We start from the raw sequence: 17491 nt of genomic DNA on the forward strand, positions 1-17491 counted from the left end.
CAAAATTAGAATCTCAGACTGCAAGCATTCACTCTCAAAAAGCCCTCAAACATTGTCTTGTCCTCTCCCTCAGCTCATACATGAGAAACTTAGACATAGGAAGAGTTACTTCTTTTTAGGAATATAATTAACAAAAAATAAAGATGGAAGGAATAACAATAAAAAGGATAGTTGTATTAGAATGTTCTTGTGGTGATTTGGGGGGTATTTTTCAGAGATTTTTTATCATGGGATTATGTTTCTTTTATAATTAAAAGATAATTTTGGGCTGGAGAGATGGCTTAGTGATTAAGGCACTTGCCTGCAAAGCTGACAGTCTGGGCTCAATTTCCCAGTACCCATGTAAAGCCAGATGCACAAAATGGCATAAGCATCTGGAATTCATCTGCAGTGGATAGAGGCTGTGGTACACACTGATTCTCATGTGTGTGTGTGTGTGTGTGTGTATACATATATATACACACACACACACATATATATATACACATATATATATATTCCTGAAATATTAATATCTATATCTATCTATATATGTGTTCCTGAAAACATTAAAAATATGTTCATTATCTGTGCATGTAGAGCTAACAGCTTTCTGGCAGCTCATAGTCATTCCAAATCTCAAATAAATAAATAAATATAGATAGATAGACATATGTATGTGTGTGTACATATATACATATACACATATATATGTATGTGTGTATATACATACATACACACATATATACATATATATGCATATGTATATACACATACATATATATTAATTTTTATTTATATATTTGAGAAGGAGAGAGAAAATTGGCATGTCAGGGTCTCCAGCAAGATGAACTCCAGGTACATATGCCACCTTGTGCATCTGGCTTATGTGGGTCTTGGGGAATCAAACCTGGGTCCTTTGGCTTTGCAGGCAAGCACCTTAACAACTAAGGCATCTCTCCAGCCCCCAAATCTCATTTTTGAACTTAGGCTAGGCACAAATAAACTAGCACACACTGAAGGCCAGAAGTAGCAGGCAAGGTGCCTCATACCTATAACCCAAAGAAACTGAGATGAGAGAACCACCATGAGTTTGAGGTCAGCCTGTACTAGAAAGTGAGTTCTAAGTCAGCCTGGGCTACAGTAAGAGCTTGCTTCAAACAATGAAAGAGAGAGAGAGAGTGAGTAAGTTCTAGATCAGCAGCCTGAGCCAAAGAAAGGCCTTGCTTCAAATGGTGACCTGGTTCTTAAGAAAGTTGAAAAAGAGCTGGGGAGATGGCTAAGCACTTAAAGGTACTTTCTTGCAACACCTACCAGCCTAGGTTCAATTTCCCAGTATCATGTAAAGCTGGATGCAAAGTGGAGCGTGCATCTGTGATCAGTGTGCTACAATGGGAGACAGAGCTAGGAGATTCCAAAGATTGCAAGCCAGCTAGCCTGCAGCAGCAAGAGACCCATTCTCAAAGATGTTGGAACACAAGCACTTGGAAGTTGTCCTCTGACCTCTACACACAAGCTATGGCACCCACATGTGTATGAGCACACACACACAAATAAATAAAGTATTTTGTTCTTGTTGTTGTTTTGAGATAAGGTCTTACTCAAGCCCAGGCTGACCTGGAATTCACTATGGAGTCTCAGGGTGGCCTAGAACTCACAGCGATCCTCCAACCTCTGCCTCCTGAGTGCTGGCATGAAAGGCGTGTGTCACCACACCCGACTTAAAGTATTTTTAAAATATTTTAATTTTATGTGCAAGCAAAGAAAGAGAGTATTGTGGGTAAGTATGGGGGTACCAGGGCCTCTTGACACTGCAAATGAACTCCAGATACATGCATATCACTTTGTGCATCTGGCTTTATGTGGCTATTAGGGATTCAAACCCAGGCCAGAAGGCTTTACCAGTTTTCTGCACTTTGGGTCTGAAGTGTTTCCCAAAGGTCCATAAGGTCCATGTGTTGAAGGTCTGACTTCCAGCCCACCATGCTATTGAGAGGCAGCAGAACCTTTAGAAAATAGGGCCTAGATAAGGAGTTAGGTTGCTAGGGCATGCCTTTGAAGGAGATACTGGTACTCTGGCTTTTCCTAACTATTTCCCAACAACCATGAGGTGTTCAAGCCTCCTCTGCCATATGCTTGTGCAATGATACACTGTGCAACCCAAGCCCAAGCAGCAGGGCCAAGTGACCATTGATGGAAGACTCAGAAACTGAGTCAAAATAAACTTGTTATCCTTTTAAGTTGATCACAGTTGCCATAGTAAAAAAAGCTAAAGGGACTTAAAAGTCCAATTGAGTTGCTCCTTAGTACTATAAGATCCTTAAGAAACTGACCTTCAGTTTCCTCATCCATAATAGATGGGGAAAGATCTGTGGAGAGTTTTAAGTGAGACAACTTAATTAAAGCATCAAACTAAATAAATGCTGATTCCCCTTTCATCACTCAAAACCAACAAATCAACCAAACACATTTCTGAGGGCTTGGGGTCAGGACAGGTAGTCTGACTTTGGCAGTCCTGTGAAACCCCTTTGCTTCTATTGTCATCTCCTGGCTGCTCAAAGTGACTTCTTACTTACCTTCTGTCAAAATCTGTTTCAAGAAAGACTGCTTGAAAAAACTCCAAGTCAATCTAGCCTCTTTCCAATTGACAAAAGCCTAGAAGAGAAAACAAAACACAAAATAAACAATCCCAGCATTAGTTGGGCATGGTGGTGCATGGCTTTAAATCCCAGCACTTAAAGGAAGGAGGATCCCTATGAGTTTGAGGCCACCCTGAGACTACATAGTGAATGCCAGGTCAGCCTGGGCTAGAGTGAGACCCTACCTTGAAAAAACAAACAAACAAAAAATCCCAGCATTTCAAGGCTAGGAGGACAGATACCTGAAAGGCAAACTTACTCTGGCCTATCCCCAACCTGGATAGTCTCTACCAAATCCACATTCACTGCTAAGCAAACAGAAGGCACCCAAAGGTGCCTCCCAAATGCCAGGAAAGAATGCATTGGTAGCAAGAGTATGGATTGTGAATGTCTCCCAGCGGCCATATGTTGAAAGCTTGGTGTCCAGTAAGGCATTATTGAAATATGGTGGAACCTTTAAGAAGCGGTACCTAGTGAAAGGTTGATATGCTCTAAAAGGGGATTATGAAATTCCAGTTCCTTCCTTCCCTTCCTTCTTCCCTTCTTCCCTCCCCTTCCTTCTCTTCCCCTCCTTTCCCTTCACTTCCCTTCCTTCCATTCTTTCACTTCCCAGCCACTGGATAAACTTTTGCTCAGCCATACATTTATACCATGTGTTCCACCTTGACCACAGGCTCAAAGCATCAGGGCCAATTATCACAGATTAAAATATTCAAAACTATAAGCCAAAATAAAACTTCTCTTGCTAGGCATGCCTGTAATCCTAGCACTCAGAAAGCAGAAGCAGTCTGAATAAAAAGTGAGCTCAAACAAACACATTTCTTAGCCAGGCATGGTGGTTCACACCTGTAATTCCAGCAATCAGGAGGCTGAGTGTGGAGAATCAACACAAGAAAAGCTCAAGGCCATGTTGGAACACAAAATGAGACCTTGTCTCAAAACAAAACAAACACAAATACAAAAATGTTTCTCTTTGTAAGTTATTGCAGGTATTTATCATGATAACAGAGAGCTGACTTCCAAACCTGGAAGATAAAATCTTGAGCATGCATACAGAGAATTGCTGCTAACCCATAGATGCCCAGATAGTACCCTGTCTATTTTATTTTACTTTTTATTTATTTGAGAGAGGGAAAGAATCAGAGAGAGAGAGAGAGAGAGAGAGAGAGAGAGAATGGGTGCATGAGGGCCTTCAACTTCTGCAAAAGAACTCCAGACACATGCACCACCTTGTGGATCTGGCTTACATGGGTGTTAAGGAATCAAACCTGGGTTCTTTGGCTTTGCAGGCAAGTACCTTAACCATTAAGCCATCTCTCCAGCCCAGTACCCTGACCATCTAAAACATACCACACAGTCAGTTCTTACTTCATGTATTTATGTATTTATTTATTTTATTTCTTAATTTTTATTAACATTTTCCATGATTATTAAAAAAATTCCATGGTTCTATTTATTTTATTTTGTTTTGTGGGTTTTTTTTTTTTTTTTTTTTTTGAGGTAGGGTCTCACTCTAGCTCAGACTGACCTGGAATTCACTATGCAGTCTCAGAGTGGCCTTGAACTAATGATGATCCTTCTACCTGTGCCTCCCAAGTGCTGGGATTAAAGGCGTGCGCCACCATGCCCAGCATATGTATTTGTTTATTTTATTTATTTTCAAGGTAGTGTCTCCTAATGCAGGATGACCTGGAATTTACTATGTAGTCTCAGGCTAACCTTGAACTCACAGTGATCCTCCTACCTCTGCCTCCCGAGTGCTGAGATTAAAGGTGTGCACCACCATGCCTAGCACACCTTACTTTTAAAATGCCCAAAGCATGTCAACCTGCATAAAAAAATCTGCTCCATGTTCTCCTTATGTCACTGCTATATCTAGCCATCTAGGGTCCATTTCCACAAAGTGTATTAGTTATATTCACATATTTCAGGAAAACAATCAGCCTTCGCAGATTAGGTAAACCACTCAGAACTGGTACAAAAAAGGGGGGGAGCTGTGTTTTTTCAATATAGCTCTTCCAAAACTGTCAGAGAGCCTACTTCTTATACTACAGACAAACAGGTTAAGAAGGAGGCAAACAGAGGTAGGCAGAGGCCAAAGTGTAAGAGACAGGTGGCCACAAAGCCAGAGAGCTGACCATAAAATGGAGGATTAGAGCAGCAGTAGCCTCTGCGTCCTGTGCAGACGCTCAGATATTCAATCTGCATGGTAGATTCTTAGTCCCAGTTCTTAGTCCCAGAACACCTGAAAAGTGATGAGCTGAGTGGTAGGATTTCAAGTCTCTTTGAGAGAGGAAGGGTGAATCACAAAGGCCGTTTCTCCAAAACGTCATCCTCCACTGTGGAAATGAATCCACGGGCAGCACTAAAACTTAATCTGAACACACAGGCCCCTGCCATTGGCCCAAAACCCATCTATTTAGAGCAATACTACTCAGTAGAAATAATGTTTTCTAACAATAGCATTGAACAAGAAACAGGTAAAAATAAGTTTTAATTTTTTTAACACAAGATCTTGATATGTAGCAAATCATGATTCTACTGCTTCAGCTGCTAAGTGCTGGGATTAACTAGATAATGTTAACATTTTTTGTTTTGTTTTTCCAGGTAGGGTTTCACTTTAGCTCAGGCTGACCTGGAATTCACTATGTAGTCTCAACGTGGCCTCGAACTCACACTGATCCTCTTACCTCTGCCTTCTGAGTGCCAGGATTAAAGGTGTGTGTCACCATGCCCAGCTAACATTTTTTTTAGGTAGGGTCTCACTGTGGTCCAGGCTAACCTGGAATTCACTATATAGTCTCAGGGTGGTCTTGAACTCGATCCTCCTACTGCTGCCTCCCGAATGCTGGGATTAAAGGCGTGCACCACCATGCCTGGCTCCCAGCTAACATTTTTTATTTAACCTAAAATATTAATCTTTCAACAGGTAAGCAGTATACAGAAATATTAGCAGCACGTCACATTTTTGTCTCCTAAGCCTTTGAAATCCAGCACAACTTACACTTAGTTCATCGCAATTCAGAATAGCCATATTCCAAAATACAGCCACATGTGGCCAGGATTACCATTTAAAACAGGGCAATCCTATATCACCTTTTTTTTGTTACTTTTATTTATTTATTTGAGAGTGGCAGAGAGAGAAAGAGGCAGATACAGAGAGAAAGAATGGGCACGCCAGGGCCTCTAGCCACTGCAAATGAACTCCAGATGCGAGCGGCCCCTTGTGCATTTGGCTAACATGGGTACTGGGGAATGGAGCCTCAAACTGGAGTTCTTGAATTTCACAGGAAAGCGCTTAACTACTAAGCCATCTCTATAGCCCTCCTACAGCACTTCAGAAACAAGACCTTTCAGTCCCCATTCTCCTCACTTCTGGAGTTCTGAACCTTTTGATGATTGAGAGGGCAGGCCTGAATCCTCCCAGCTGCATTACCTTCAGGGTCATCACTGAACAGGAAGCAGATGCTCTAGCCCTGGAGTAAATCTTCCCCAGGGAGGAGAAAACTGGGCCACAAGATATTTAAAGCAGGCTATCTCCTCTCTCCAGAACAAAGGGCACCTAACAAATTTAAACCACCAGGGGGCACTGTAGGCTACTCATCCTGGGAGCCCACTGCCTAGTCAGCTCTGGAGAAGTGGAACATACCACAGCACCTTCTGTTTCAGTTTCCTGCTCCAAACCACAGTAGTCCTTTGAGAAGTCTTTGCAGTACCTGTGCTCTTTCTAAAGGAAATGAAACGTTACAGGGTATCCACAGGGCTCATGATTTTTGTGTTTTTTTTTTTCCCCAGAGACAAGAGTCTCACTATGTAGCCCAGGCTGGCCTCAAACTCAAAGCCATCCTCCTGCCTCAGCTTCTCAAGTGCTGGGGGTCTGAGGCATGTATCACCATGCTGGATTCTGTGAGGCTCTTGTGAAGCCTAAATGCCAGTAGGTAGGAAACAGGTTTGGACAAATGATTTTATTCTCACATGAGAAAGTACTTTGGGAGAGGGAAATTATGACAGTGACTAACTGAAAACTCATGTTTAAGGACTCCATTCTCCAACCTAAGGCCTTCCGTATAAATGGACTGTGGTTAAGAAGGAATGGTCAAAGTGAAACCCTACCATGAAAAACAAAAACAGTGCTGGAGAGATGGCTTAGCAGTTAAGCGCTTGCCTGTGAAGCCTAAGGCCCCCTGTTCAAGGACCCACATTAGCCATATAAGAGGGCACACACGTCTGGAGTTTATTTGCAGTGGCTGGAAGCCCTGGCATGCCCATTCTCTCTCTCTCGCTATCTGCCTCCCTCCCTCCCTCTCTCTCTCTCAAATAAATAAATAAAAAATGAACAAAGAAATTAAAGAAAAAAGAATGTCACTTCATATTGATTAAAGAAACACTCCAACAGGAAGACATTACAATTACACCTAACATGGGAGCTCCTAATTTTCATCAAACAAACACTAATAGAATTAAGGTCATAGATAACAACCAACACAATTGTAGTGGGTGACTTAAATACCCATTCTCATCAATTGACAGGCCATCCTGGCAAAATATAAACAGAGAAGCATCTGGATTAAATAAGGTCATAAAACAAATGGACCTAACAGATATCTATAGAATATTTCATCCAAATGCTACAGAACACACATTCTTTACAGCAGCACATGGAACATTCTTTAATATAGACCATATATTAGGTGTATTCCCCATGGTGAACTCACACACTGCACTCAGACTCAACTCACCCCTTTACCTTTTGGAAAATAATAAGCCTGAATAATTGTTCTACCTGGAATGTTCCAGTCTTCAGCAAATAGAAAGCTACCACAGGCAATAACTAATTTCTTTCAGAAGACTGGTTAACTCCACAGAGACTAACCATAGAGAAGTGGCCCTAAACAAGTTGTGTGGCTTGGGGTGAGTCACAAAACTCTGAATTTCAGTCCTCTTATCTGTAGAATGGAGACAACAGTACTTATGCCATGTGATTAAACACAAAAATCCATGTATGGTACTGGGCACAGGGATGCAGTCATGACAGTTAATATAAATTGCTCGTTCCTTTCTCTCCCCTCTTCTTTTTGTTTATTAACAATACTAGGGATTGAACCCAGAGCCTTGCACATGCTAGACAAGTACTCTATCAGTGAGCTGTATGCCTACCTTTTTTTCCTTTCCTTTCCTCTTGCTCTCTTTCATTTCTTTCTTTCTTTTTCTCTTTCTGTTTTTAATTTTGAGATAGGATCTCATTAGGTTGTACAGGCTGGTCTTGTACTCACTCGGCAGCTCAGGCAGGCTTAGACTATGGTCCTTCAGCTTCAGCCTCTCGAGTAGATGGTATTACAAGTCTGTACCATCAGGCTCATTTTAAACTACTCTTTTCAAAGTTCAAATACTTTCATAGGATCCCTGAAGTCTTAAGATGGGACTCATGGGCCATGGAGGCCAACAATTTCACTTTAAAAATGAAGACTCTAGCCACCTACAGTGGCAGGCTATAGTCCCAATACTCAAAAGGCTGAGGCAAGGGGCATTTGAGCATAGGAGTTCAAGACCAGCCTGGGCAACAGAGGGAGACCCTTCTCAAAATGGGGGAAAAAAAAAAAAGACAGGTGTACAGAGAGTCCTGCAAGCTTCAGATCTATCCCTGTTGCCTTCCAGACCCACAGAAAACACTCCAAAGCCTAGGAATCACCTCTCATGCATGTCTGTGTCCCAGATGCCACCAAGCACGGGGACAGCCACCTTGCAATTGGGGCATCTACCCCAGAAGTATGGGCACAGGTACTTTCAGGGTAGGCTTCCTGCTAAATGGCTGAGCTCTCACACCATAGCATCAGTATTGACCTTGCTTTAGAGAGCCAGCTCTGCCTTCAGAGCAGCAGTATATTGGCAGTGACACCCACTTGTGCCAGGCCAAGGTTAAGCACCCTCCAGGCCCCATCTTGTCAGGCTCTCAAAGCAACTTTATGAGGGACGGATCATTACTATGTGTGTGTATACATATATAGATGCGTATATACATACATACACACACACACACACACACACACACACACTGTGTGGTATGTATGATATATGTACATGCATGTGCAAGTAAATGTGCCCCATGTGTTTATATGCGAAGGCCAGAAGAGAATGTCAGATGCCCTCCAATATTGTTTATCTACATGTGGTTTTGTTGTTGTTGTTGTTGATTGTTTATTTTTTGAGGTGGGGTTTCACTCTAACCTAGTCTGACCTGGAATTCACTATGGAATCTAAGGGTGGCCTCGAACTCATGGTGATCCTCCTAACTCTGCATCCCAAGTACTGAGATTAAACGTGTTAGCCACCATGCCTGACCACATGGTTCTTTTTGAGAAAGTCTCTCACTGATTCAGGAGCTGGTTTTGTTTGTTTGTTTTTCAGTCATCCTGTTTGATCAGTGAGTCCTGGTGATTCTCCTGTCTGTGCTCCCCACAGGGCTGGGTTTACAGGCATGTGTGGCTACAACCAACTGTTTATGTGAGTGTTGGGATCAAATTCTGGGTGATCAGGCCCTCTCAGGCCCTCATGCCTACACAGCAAACATTCTTATCTACTGAGAAGGATGTATCATTATTATCCTCACTTGACAAACAAAGAAACAGGGGATTTAACAAAGACTTGACAGACCTTCTCTCTTTGCCTACATTAACAGTGCAAATGCTCCTTTCCCAGACACTACTGAGGAGCAGGGGCTGCTGGTCCAGAGCAAAAGCTAGCCAGGTGTTAAGAGATGGCTCATTGGTTAAAAATGCTTGCTTGGCCATGTGTAGTATGTTACATGCCTTTAATCCCAGCACGCGGAGGCAGAAGTAGGAGGATCATTGTGAGTTAGAGGCCACCATGAGGATACAGAGAGAATTTCAGGTCATCCTGGGCTAAAGTGAGACTACCTTGGAAAATCAATCAATAAATAAATAAAGCAAGCTTGCTTGCAAAGGCTGGTAGCCCATATTTGACTTCCCAGTACCCATATTAAGCCAAATGCACAAAATGGCACATCCATTTGGAGTCTGAAAGTAGGCCCTGCGATGCCCATACTAGTGCTCTCTCTCTTTCTCTCTCTTTGCCTCTTTTCTTTTTGTACCACTCACTCTCTAAAATAATTTTTTTAATTAAAAAAAAAAGAAAAAGCTAGCCAGGCTTGGTAAAGGTGGCACTGAGAGTCCTCAGCAGGGAGGAAATTTTCTGCTCTCAGACCTGCTCTGACTGCAGGTGACAGAAGCTCCAGGCAAATGTGACTGGAATCCTATCTAAGCCTCACTAGTGTCCAAAACTATCACACGGATCTAGTTTAGCTAAGGGCCAGGTGATCAGAAGTGGGTGTGCCTTGTTTATTGAGAACATCTGTGACTTTGACATATAATATTCCAAATGTTCTGAGACTCAAGCCCCACATATTTGGGCTACTTTTTCAAGTAATTACAAAACGGAATAGCCAATGACTGTTGAGAAAAAGGCATGAGCTCAACACAGTTGACAGAGCCCCTGAGTGATGCATTATCCCATGTGCAACTCCAGCTCTAGGCCATGGGCAGCAGCACTGACTCCACCAAAGCCAGGAAGTACAACGTCCTGAGAGTGAAGGATGGGGAGAACAAAATTATGCTTCACTCTCACATATTAGCAACTAGCCCCTCCATAGTCTAGGTAGGAAAGTGATCATGACTGGCCTCAAACCACTGGACCAAGCCTGATGGCATACAACTCTTATACTGGCTCTCAGGAGGCTGTGGCAGGAGCAGAATACGCTTGAGGCCAGCCTGAGATATGTACTGAGACCTTGTCTTGAGTAAAAATAGAAAAATGAGGGCTGGAGAAATGTCTTAGTGGTTAAGGTGCTTGCCTACAAAGCCAAAGGACCTAGTTTGATTCCCCAGGACCTACATAAGCCAGATATACAAGGTGGTGCATGCGTCTGGAGTTTGTTTGAAGTGGCTGGAGAACCTGGCATGCCCATTCTCTATTGCTTCTCTCTCTCTCTCTTTTTCTTTTTTCTTTCTCTCTCTCTCTCTCTAATAAATAAATAAGTAAAATATTTTTATAAATCAGAAAAATGAGAACTGGATAGCGCAGCACACAGTTTTAATCTTAGCATGTAAGAGGCTGAGGTAGGAGGATCACTGTGACTTCAAGGCCAGCATAGGCTACAGAGTGAGGTCCAGGTCAATCTGGCCTAGGGTAAGAACCAACATTAAAAAAAAAAAAAAGTGGGGGGAGAAAGGAAGGACAGAAAGAAGGGAGGGAGGGAAAGGAAAAAAAAACAAAACACTAGAGATTACTGTCTCTGCTCTGCTCAGAACTCTGTACTACCTGTGCCAGAACTTAATCCAAGGAAAAGGCAAAAGACAGAACAGAAAAGAGAGTGGAACACAGACATTCAAGCCCCAGTAGGCTCCCATCTTGGCTCCACCCTGACCTTGGGCAGGTACTTATTTGCTGAGCCTTAATTTCATAACCCTAAAATGCAAATACTGACAGTCTCAGCCTCTCAAAATTGTTGTAAGCACTTAATAAGATGCATAAAGCATTTACAGGACCTAGCAGTTTTCCTCAACTGGGGGGGGGTCCCTAGAACAAAGAATGTCCCACCCAAATGTCACCAGTGCTAAGAGTTGGAAGTCCTGACATAGTACATGGCATACACTCAACACATATATTATTTTTTAAAAATATTTTATTTATTTGTTTATTTATCTGCAAGGAGAGAAAGAATGGGCACACCATGGTCTCTAGCCACTGCAAACTCCAGATGCATGTGCCACTTTGTGCATCTGGCTTTACATGGGTACTGGGGAATTGAATTCAGGTCATTAGGCTCTTCAGGCAAGTGCCTTAATCACTGAGCCATCTTTCTAGCCCCATATGTTCTGTTTTTGTCCTATTATAACAATAAACCAAGCTGGGCATGGTGGCACATGTCTTTAATCTCAGCACTTTGGAGGCAGAGGCAGGAAGATCACTGTAAATTCGAGAACACTCTGAGACTACATAGTGAATTCCATGTCAGCCTGGGCTAGAGTGATACCCTACCTCAAAAAATAAAAAAACAATAAACCAGTTATAGTTTCTTTATCTTAAGGATGTCATCATCTGTGAGTAAATGAAACAAAATGCATTCATTACTCACTCTGCTTCTGGTAATATTCGGTAACAGATCTGTTATTCTGGAGACAGGAAGAGTTTGTTGCTTGGTTGATTCTGAGGAACTCAGTAATTTTGTGAAATAAGTAACATAACAGAGTACCAAAACTGCAGTATAGAAAAGCTGAAACAAGAAAACAATGGTTTAAATTAAAATTTTTTCTTTTTTTTTTTTTTTTTTTTTTTTTTGGTTTTTTGAGGTAGGGTCTCACTCTGGTCCAGGCTGACCTGGAATTCACTCTGTAGTCTCAGGGTGGTCTTGAACTCATGGCAATCCTCCTACCTCTGCCTCCCGAGTGCTGGGATTAAAGGCTTGTGCCACCACGCCCAGCTAAATTAAATTATTTTTTAAAATATTTTGTTTATTTATTTGAGAGAAAGAAAGAGGCAGAGAGGATGGGTGTACCAGGGCCTCCAGTCACTGCAAACAAACTCCAGATGCATATGCCACTTGGTGCATCTGGTATATGGGTCCTGGAGAATTGAATCTGGCTCCTTTGGCTTTGCAAGCAAGCACCTTAACTGCTAAGCCTTCTATCCCTCCAGCCCGAAATTAAACTATTTTAATATAAGCAAAATGACAGTAGGCCTATAAATTTTACCTTAAAGGCTGATGAAGTAATAGAACTATCTTAATGAACCACATTTCCATGATGAGCAGAGCTTTAGGGAAATTGACAACCTAAAGGGAATCTGAAAGCAGGGTACCAACCACATGACCCTCCCTTATTTTTTCACTGAGGAAAAATTCACAGAAAGGTCATCATTTTAGTTACACAAATCAGTTGCCTTTAGTACATTCTCACTGCTGTGTAACCATCGCAACTATCTAATTCCAGAATATTTTTATTACCCACAAGGCCACTATGTACCCATTAAGCAGTTACTTCCAATTCCCCCATCATTGAATGATCACTAATGGACTCTGTCTCTATGGACTTGCCTATTCTGGATATTACATATTATTGGAATCATACAATATGCAGCCTTTTGAACCCGACTTCTTTTACTTAGTATGATTTCAAGGCTTATCTTTTTGTTTTTGAGACAAGTTTTTACTATATAGCTCCAGCTAGCCTTAAACTTGTACTGAGGGCTTCTACCTCTTGACTGCTGCAATTACAAGCATCATAACTGGCAATATTTCATTTTCATGACTTAATAATATTCCATTGTCTAGTATACTAAATTTTGCTGACCCACTAATTAGTTGATGGGCATTAAGTTTCTGCTAAACATTTGTTTTCAATTCTCTTTGGTACATGTCTTTAGAGGAGGAATTGCTGGGTCATATGATATATATCTTTAGCCTTTAAGGAACTGCCATGCAGTTTTCCACAGCACCGTTTACATTCCTATCACTAATGTACTAGTTTCAATTTGTATATAACTTCACCAACACATGTTATTCTCTGCTTTTTTATATATATATAATAATAGCCACCTTACTGAGATAAAGGAATCCTCATTGTTGTTTTGTTTTTCTGATGCTAAACATTTTTCATGTGTTTATTTAGAACTAAGTGTCTATTCAAAAATTTTGCCCACTTTTTGAGTGGCTTGTTTTTTGTTCTGAGTTATGAGTTCCTTATGTACTCTGGAATGAGCCCTTTGGGAAGTTTAAGGAAGAACTTGGAGGCAAGTTTGGTAAAGGAAACTCTCAGTGACCTGGGTTGGGCTCACCTGCTGCTATGAGGTATTGCTGACTCTTAGACCTCTTACACAGACAAATGACAGTGAATGAACCAGAGAAGAGCTCTCAAAACTTTCCTGATGTGAGAACAAATCAATTCAGAATTACCCTTGCTGAACTATTACCTATGTATAATGTGTCCTGGGTAGGAACTATGACATCATAGACTCAACATCCAAGTGCCTTTCCCAAGAACAGTCAAACATACTTGTTTCTGTGGTTCTCTATCCTACTAAAGAGAATGCATAAGACCAATGATGATATGAACAGTAGTTCAGGATCCAACAAAATATGGCAAAAAATAACCACAGTTAAGTTCTCTAAACTATCTACCTATTTGCAAACTGCTTCTCAAGCAATTCTCATTGTATTTTATTAACTTAAAATCTGATTCTTTTGTGTACCACAAAATATCCTTACTTTTTGCTGAACAAATCTGACAGAAATCATGACTCAGTAACATCTTAGTCTGTCTTATCACTGATAAAAATTACACTCTGAGCTAGGCATGGTGGCCTTTAATCCCAGCACTTGGGAGGCAAAGGTAGGAAGGAGGATCACTGTGAGTTTGAGGCCATCCTGAGACTACATAGTAAATTTCAGGTCAGCCTGAACTAGAATGAAACCCTACCTTGAAAAATAAAAATAAAAAAAAGTTACACTCTGAGCTAGGCATTTTGGCTCCCAACACTCAGGAGACTCAGGTGGGAGTATTGTTTTATTGCAAGTTCAAGGCCAGCCTTGAAACTATGCCTCCAACAACAACAAAAAAAAATACTGGGGGCTTGAGAGATGGCTCAGCACTTAAGGCACTTGCCTACAAATCCTAACCTGAGTCCAATTCCCCAGGACCTGTGTAACGTTAGATGCCAAAGTGGCGCATGCATCTGGGGTGTCCACCTCTCTGTCTCTCTCTTCTTTGTCTCTCTCTGCTTGCAAATAAAATAAAATAAAAAGTAAAACACAAAAAACTTTCTTCCCATCAGCTGCTTCTGGTCAGGTGTTTTGTGGCAGCAACAAGAAATGACTACAAGGAGATATATATAGGAAGATCCATAGGGATTGCTGGCTAGCTAGTATATCCAAATTGGCAAGCTCCAGGTAAGAGACCCTGACTCAAAAGAAGTAACATAGCTGGGCATAGTGACGCACACATTTTAATCCCAGCACTTGGGAGGCAGAGGTAGGAGGATCACCATGAGTTCGAGGCCACCCTGAGACTACCTAGTGAATTCCAGGTCAGCCTGAGCTAGAGTGAAACACTACCACACACACGTGCGCGCGCGCGCGCGCGCACACACACACACACACACAAAGAAGTAATACTGAGGGGCTGGAGAGATGGCTTAGCTGTTAAGCACTTGCCTGTGAAGCCTGAGGATCCCGGTTTGAGGCTCCCCAGTATGCATGTTAGCCAGATGCACAAGGAGGTGCATGCATCTGGAGTTCATTTGCAGCACCTGGAGGTCCTGATGCACCCATTTTCTCTCTCTCTCTGCCTCTTTCTCTGTCTGTCACTCTCAAATAAATAAATGAAAATATGTAACACTGAGAGGGACTAAAGAAGACCTCTAACATTGACCTATGGCCTCCATCTGCACATACATGTGCCGACACATACAAACGTATATATACACACATGCTTGCATACCACACACATACACATACAAAAAAAAACCTAGGAAAACTGTAAACTGCCTTGTATTATAAAATGTATGATATTTGACCTTAGGTTTCATTTCTTTAAATAATACTTGTACTGTAGTTATATTTTTATTAGAGCTACAACAAAGTTTAGAATATACAGTGAAAATGAAGCCAAAAGTACTAAAATTGAAAATGTACATACTCTGACTTGATTTTTTTTCTCTAAATTATGTGAGAATTCAATCTAAGTTTAAAACAGGCTTGGGGACTGGAGAGATGGCTTAGTGGTTAAGACACTTACGTACAAAGCCAAAGGACAGAGGTTCAATTCCCTAGGACCCACATAATCCAGATGCACAAGGCAGCACATGTATCTGGAATTCATTTGCAGTGGCTAGAGGCCCTGGTGTACCCATTCTCTCCCTCTCTCTCTCTCTCAAATAAATAAAATAAAATATAAAACAGGCTTGGCAGCCAGGTGTGGTGGCACATGCCTTTAATCCCAGCACTTGGGAGGCAGAAGTAGGAGGCCATCCTGAGTGAATTCCAGAGCAAGACCCTACCTTAAAAAAAAAAAAAAAGGCTTGATAGAGTTTTCTATTTTGCAAACAACTGTTTGAAATTCAGGGAAAATAATATACACAAAACTTGATTTCTATCCCTACCCTTACTTTGTTTTTTTCCTACTTCATAAGACTGTGAGACAATTAATGATAAATTTGATACAGTCCTACCTACAGAATATATAAATATATTTAGAGTATCTAAAGTGAGCTTTTGATATTTGACAATGAGTAACATTTGATTTTTGATGAGTATCCCCCATCACTGAGGATACCAGGCTATCAATGTGTGGAACAGGATGGGTGGGGAAGCTAAAAGAGAAGTGGCAACTAACCTTTCCCACATGTATGAGCACTGTAAGCATAATATATCCTGTAGTGGGAACAAGAAAAAAATATAGAGAGAAACATAGATTATGTAAAAAGAAAAGCCGTGACTCTTACCTGGGCCAGAGAGAAAATGTACAAACCCCAGTGAGGCAAACACAGCACAAGAACAGCTGTCAGGACACTCCTGAGAATGACTGACATGCTCTCAGCAATTACCTGCAGACAGAGGTCAAGGTGTAACATTATCAAAAAGTTAAGGCAGCATGCATTGTGGCACACATTCATAGTCCCAGCACTCAAAAGGATGAGGTAGGAAGATGGCTGAAAGTTTGAGGACAGCCTAGGAATACAGAGTGAATTACAGGTAAGCCTGGACTAGAATGAGACTCTGTTTCTAAACAAAACAAAAAACCAAGACAAAACAACAACAACAACAAAAAAAAAACCAAAGGCCCAGAGGATGACAAACAGGTAAAGTAGGATGGTGGTTACCCTGGCAGTGGGGTCAGGGTATGTTGGAACATAAACATCTATGATGTTTTCTTCTTGGTTTAGGTGGTAGGTTCATGCATGCACCTTCAGTATGTTATGCTTTACACACACATATTAGTTTATAGTAAATAATGTATCTTTTTGTGTTTTGGTTTTTCGAGGTAGGGTCTCACTCTAGCCCAGGCTGACCTGGAATTCACTATGTAGCCTCAGGCTGGCCTCGAACTCATGGTAATCCTCCTACTCCTGCCTCCCAAATGCTAGGAATAAAGGTGTGCAACACCATGCCTGGCTTATAAATAACGTATCTTAAGAGAGGAAGAGAAACATCAATATTAGCATACAACTAAATAAGATCACTAGAAAAAGCTGAAATGCTTTATAGACCTTCTAAATTCTGATTAAAACTAGTATTTTTGGGCTGGAGAGATTAGTGGTTAAGCTTAGTGGTTAAGCGCTTGCCTGTGAAGCCTAAGGACCCTGGTTCGAGGCTTGATTCCCCAGGACCCATGTTAGCCAGATGCACAAGAGGGTGCACGTGTCTGGAGTTCGTTTGCAGTGGCTGGAAGCCCTGGTGCACCCATTCTCTCTCTCCCCCCCACCATCCCCGTCTTTCTCTCTCTGCCTGTCGCTCTCAAATACACAAAAAAAATTTAAAAAAAAAAAAAAAAAAAAGAAGCCGGGCATCGTGGCACACGCCTTTAATCCCAGCACTCAGGAGGCAGAGGTAGGAGGATCACCGTGAGTTCGAGGCCACCCTGAGACTATATAGTTAATTCCAGGTCAGCCTGGACTAGAGTGAGACCTTGCCTTGAAAAACCAAAAAAAAAAAAACCTAATATTTTCCTTATTATATAATTCCATACACACATACACCCGTTTTGTTTTTATTTTTTAATTTATTTATTTATTTTGGCTTTTGGAGGTAGAGTCTCATTCTAGCTCAGGCTGACCTGAACTCACTATGTAGTCTCAGGGTGGCC

At 41.5% G+C, this 17491-nt stretch overlaps 1 protein-coding gene across 2 annotated transcripts in view; it reads right to left on the reverse strand.

Moving 5' to 3' along the window:
* Positions 1-17491, reverse strand: part of Sfmbt1 (Scm like with four mbt domains 1) — a 303481-nt gene that overhangs the window by 261617 nt on the left and 24373 nt on the right. For both annotated transcript variants that reach the window (XM_045135994.1, XM_004652748.2), the window contains exons 5-7: positions 16131-16232; positions 11770-11907; positions 2556-2634 (exon numbers count right to left, since the gene is read on the reverse strand). In XM_045135994.1, coding sequence (XP_044991929.1) covers positions 2556-2634; positions 11770-11907; positions 16131-16232 — 319 coding nt within the window. The remainder of the gene's footprint in view (positions 1-2555; positions 2635-11769; positions 11908-16130; positions 16233-17491) is intronic.

The sequence above is a fragment of the Jaculus jaculus genome, chromosome 16 (assembly GCF_020740685.1).
Source record: "Jaculus jaculus isolate mJacJac1 chromosome 16, mJacJac1.mat.Y.cur, whole genome shotgun sequence".
NCBI classification, from domain to species: Eukaryota; Metazoa; Chordata; class Mammalia; order Rodentia; family Dipodidae; genus Jaculus; species Jaculus jaculus.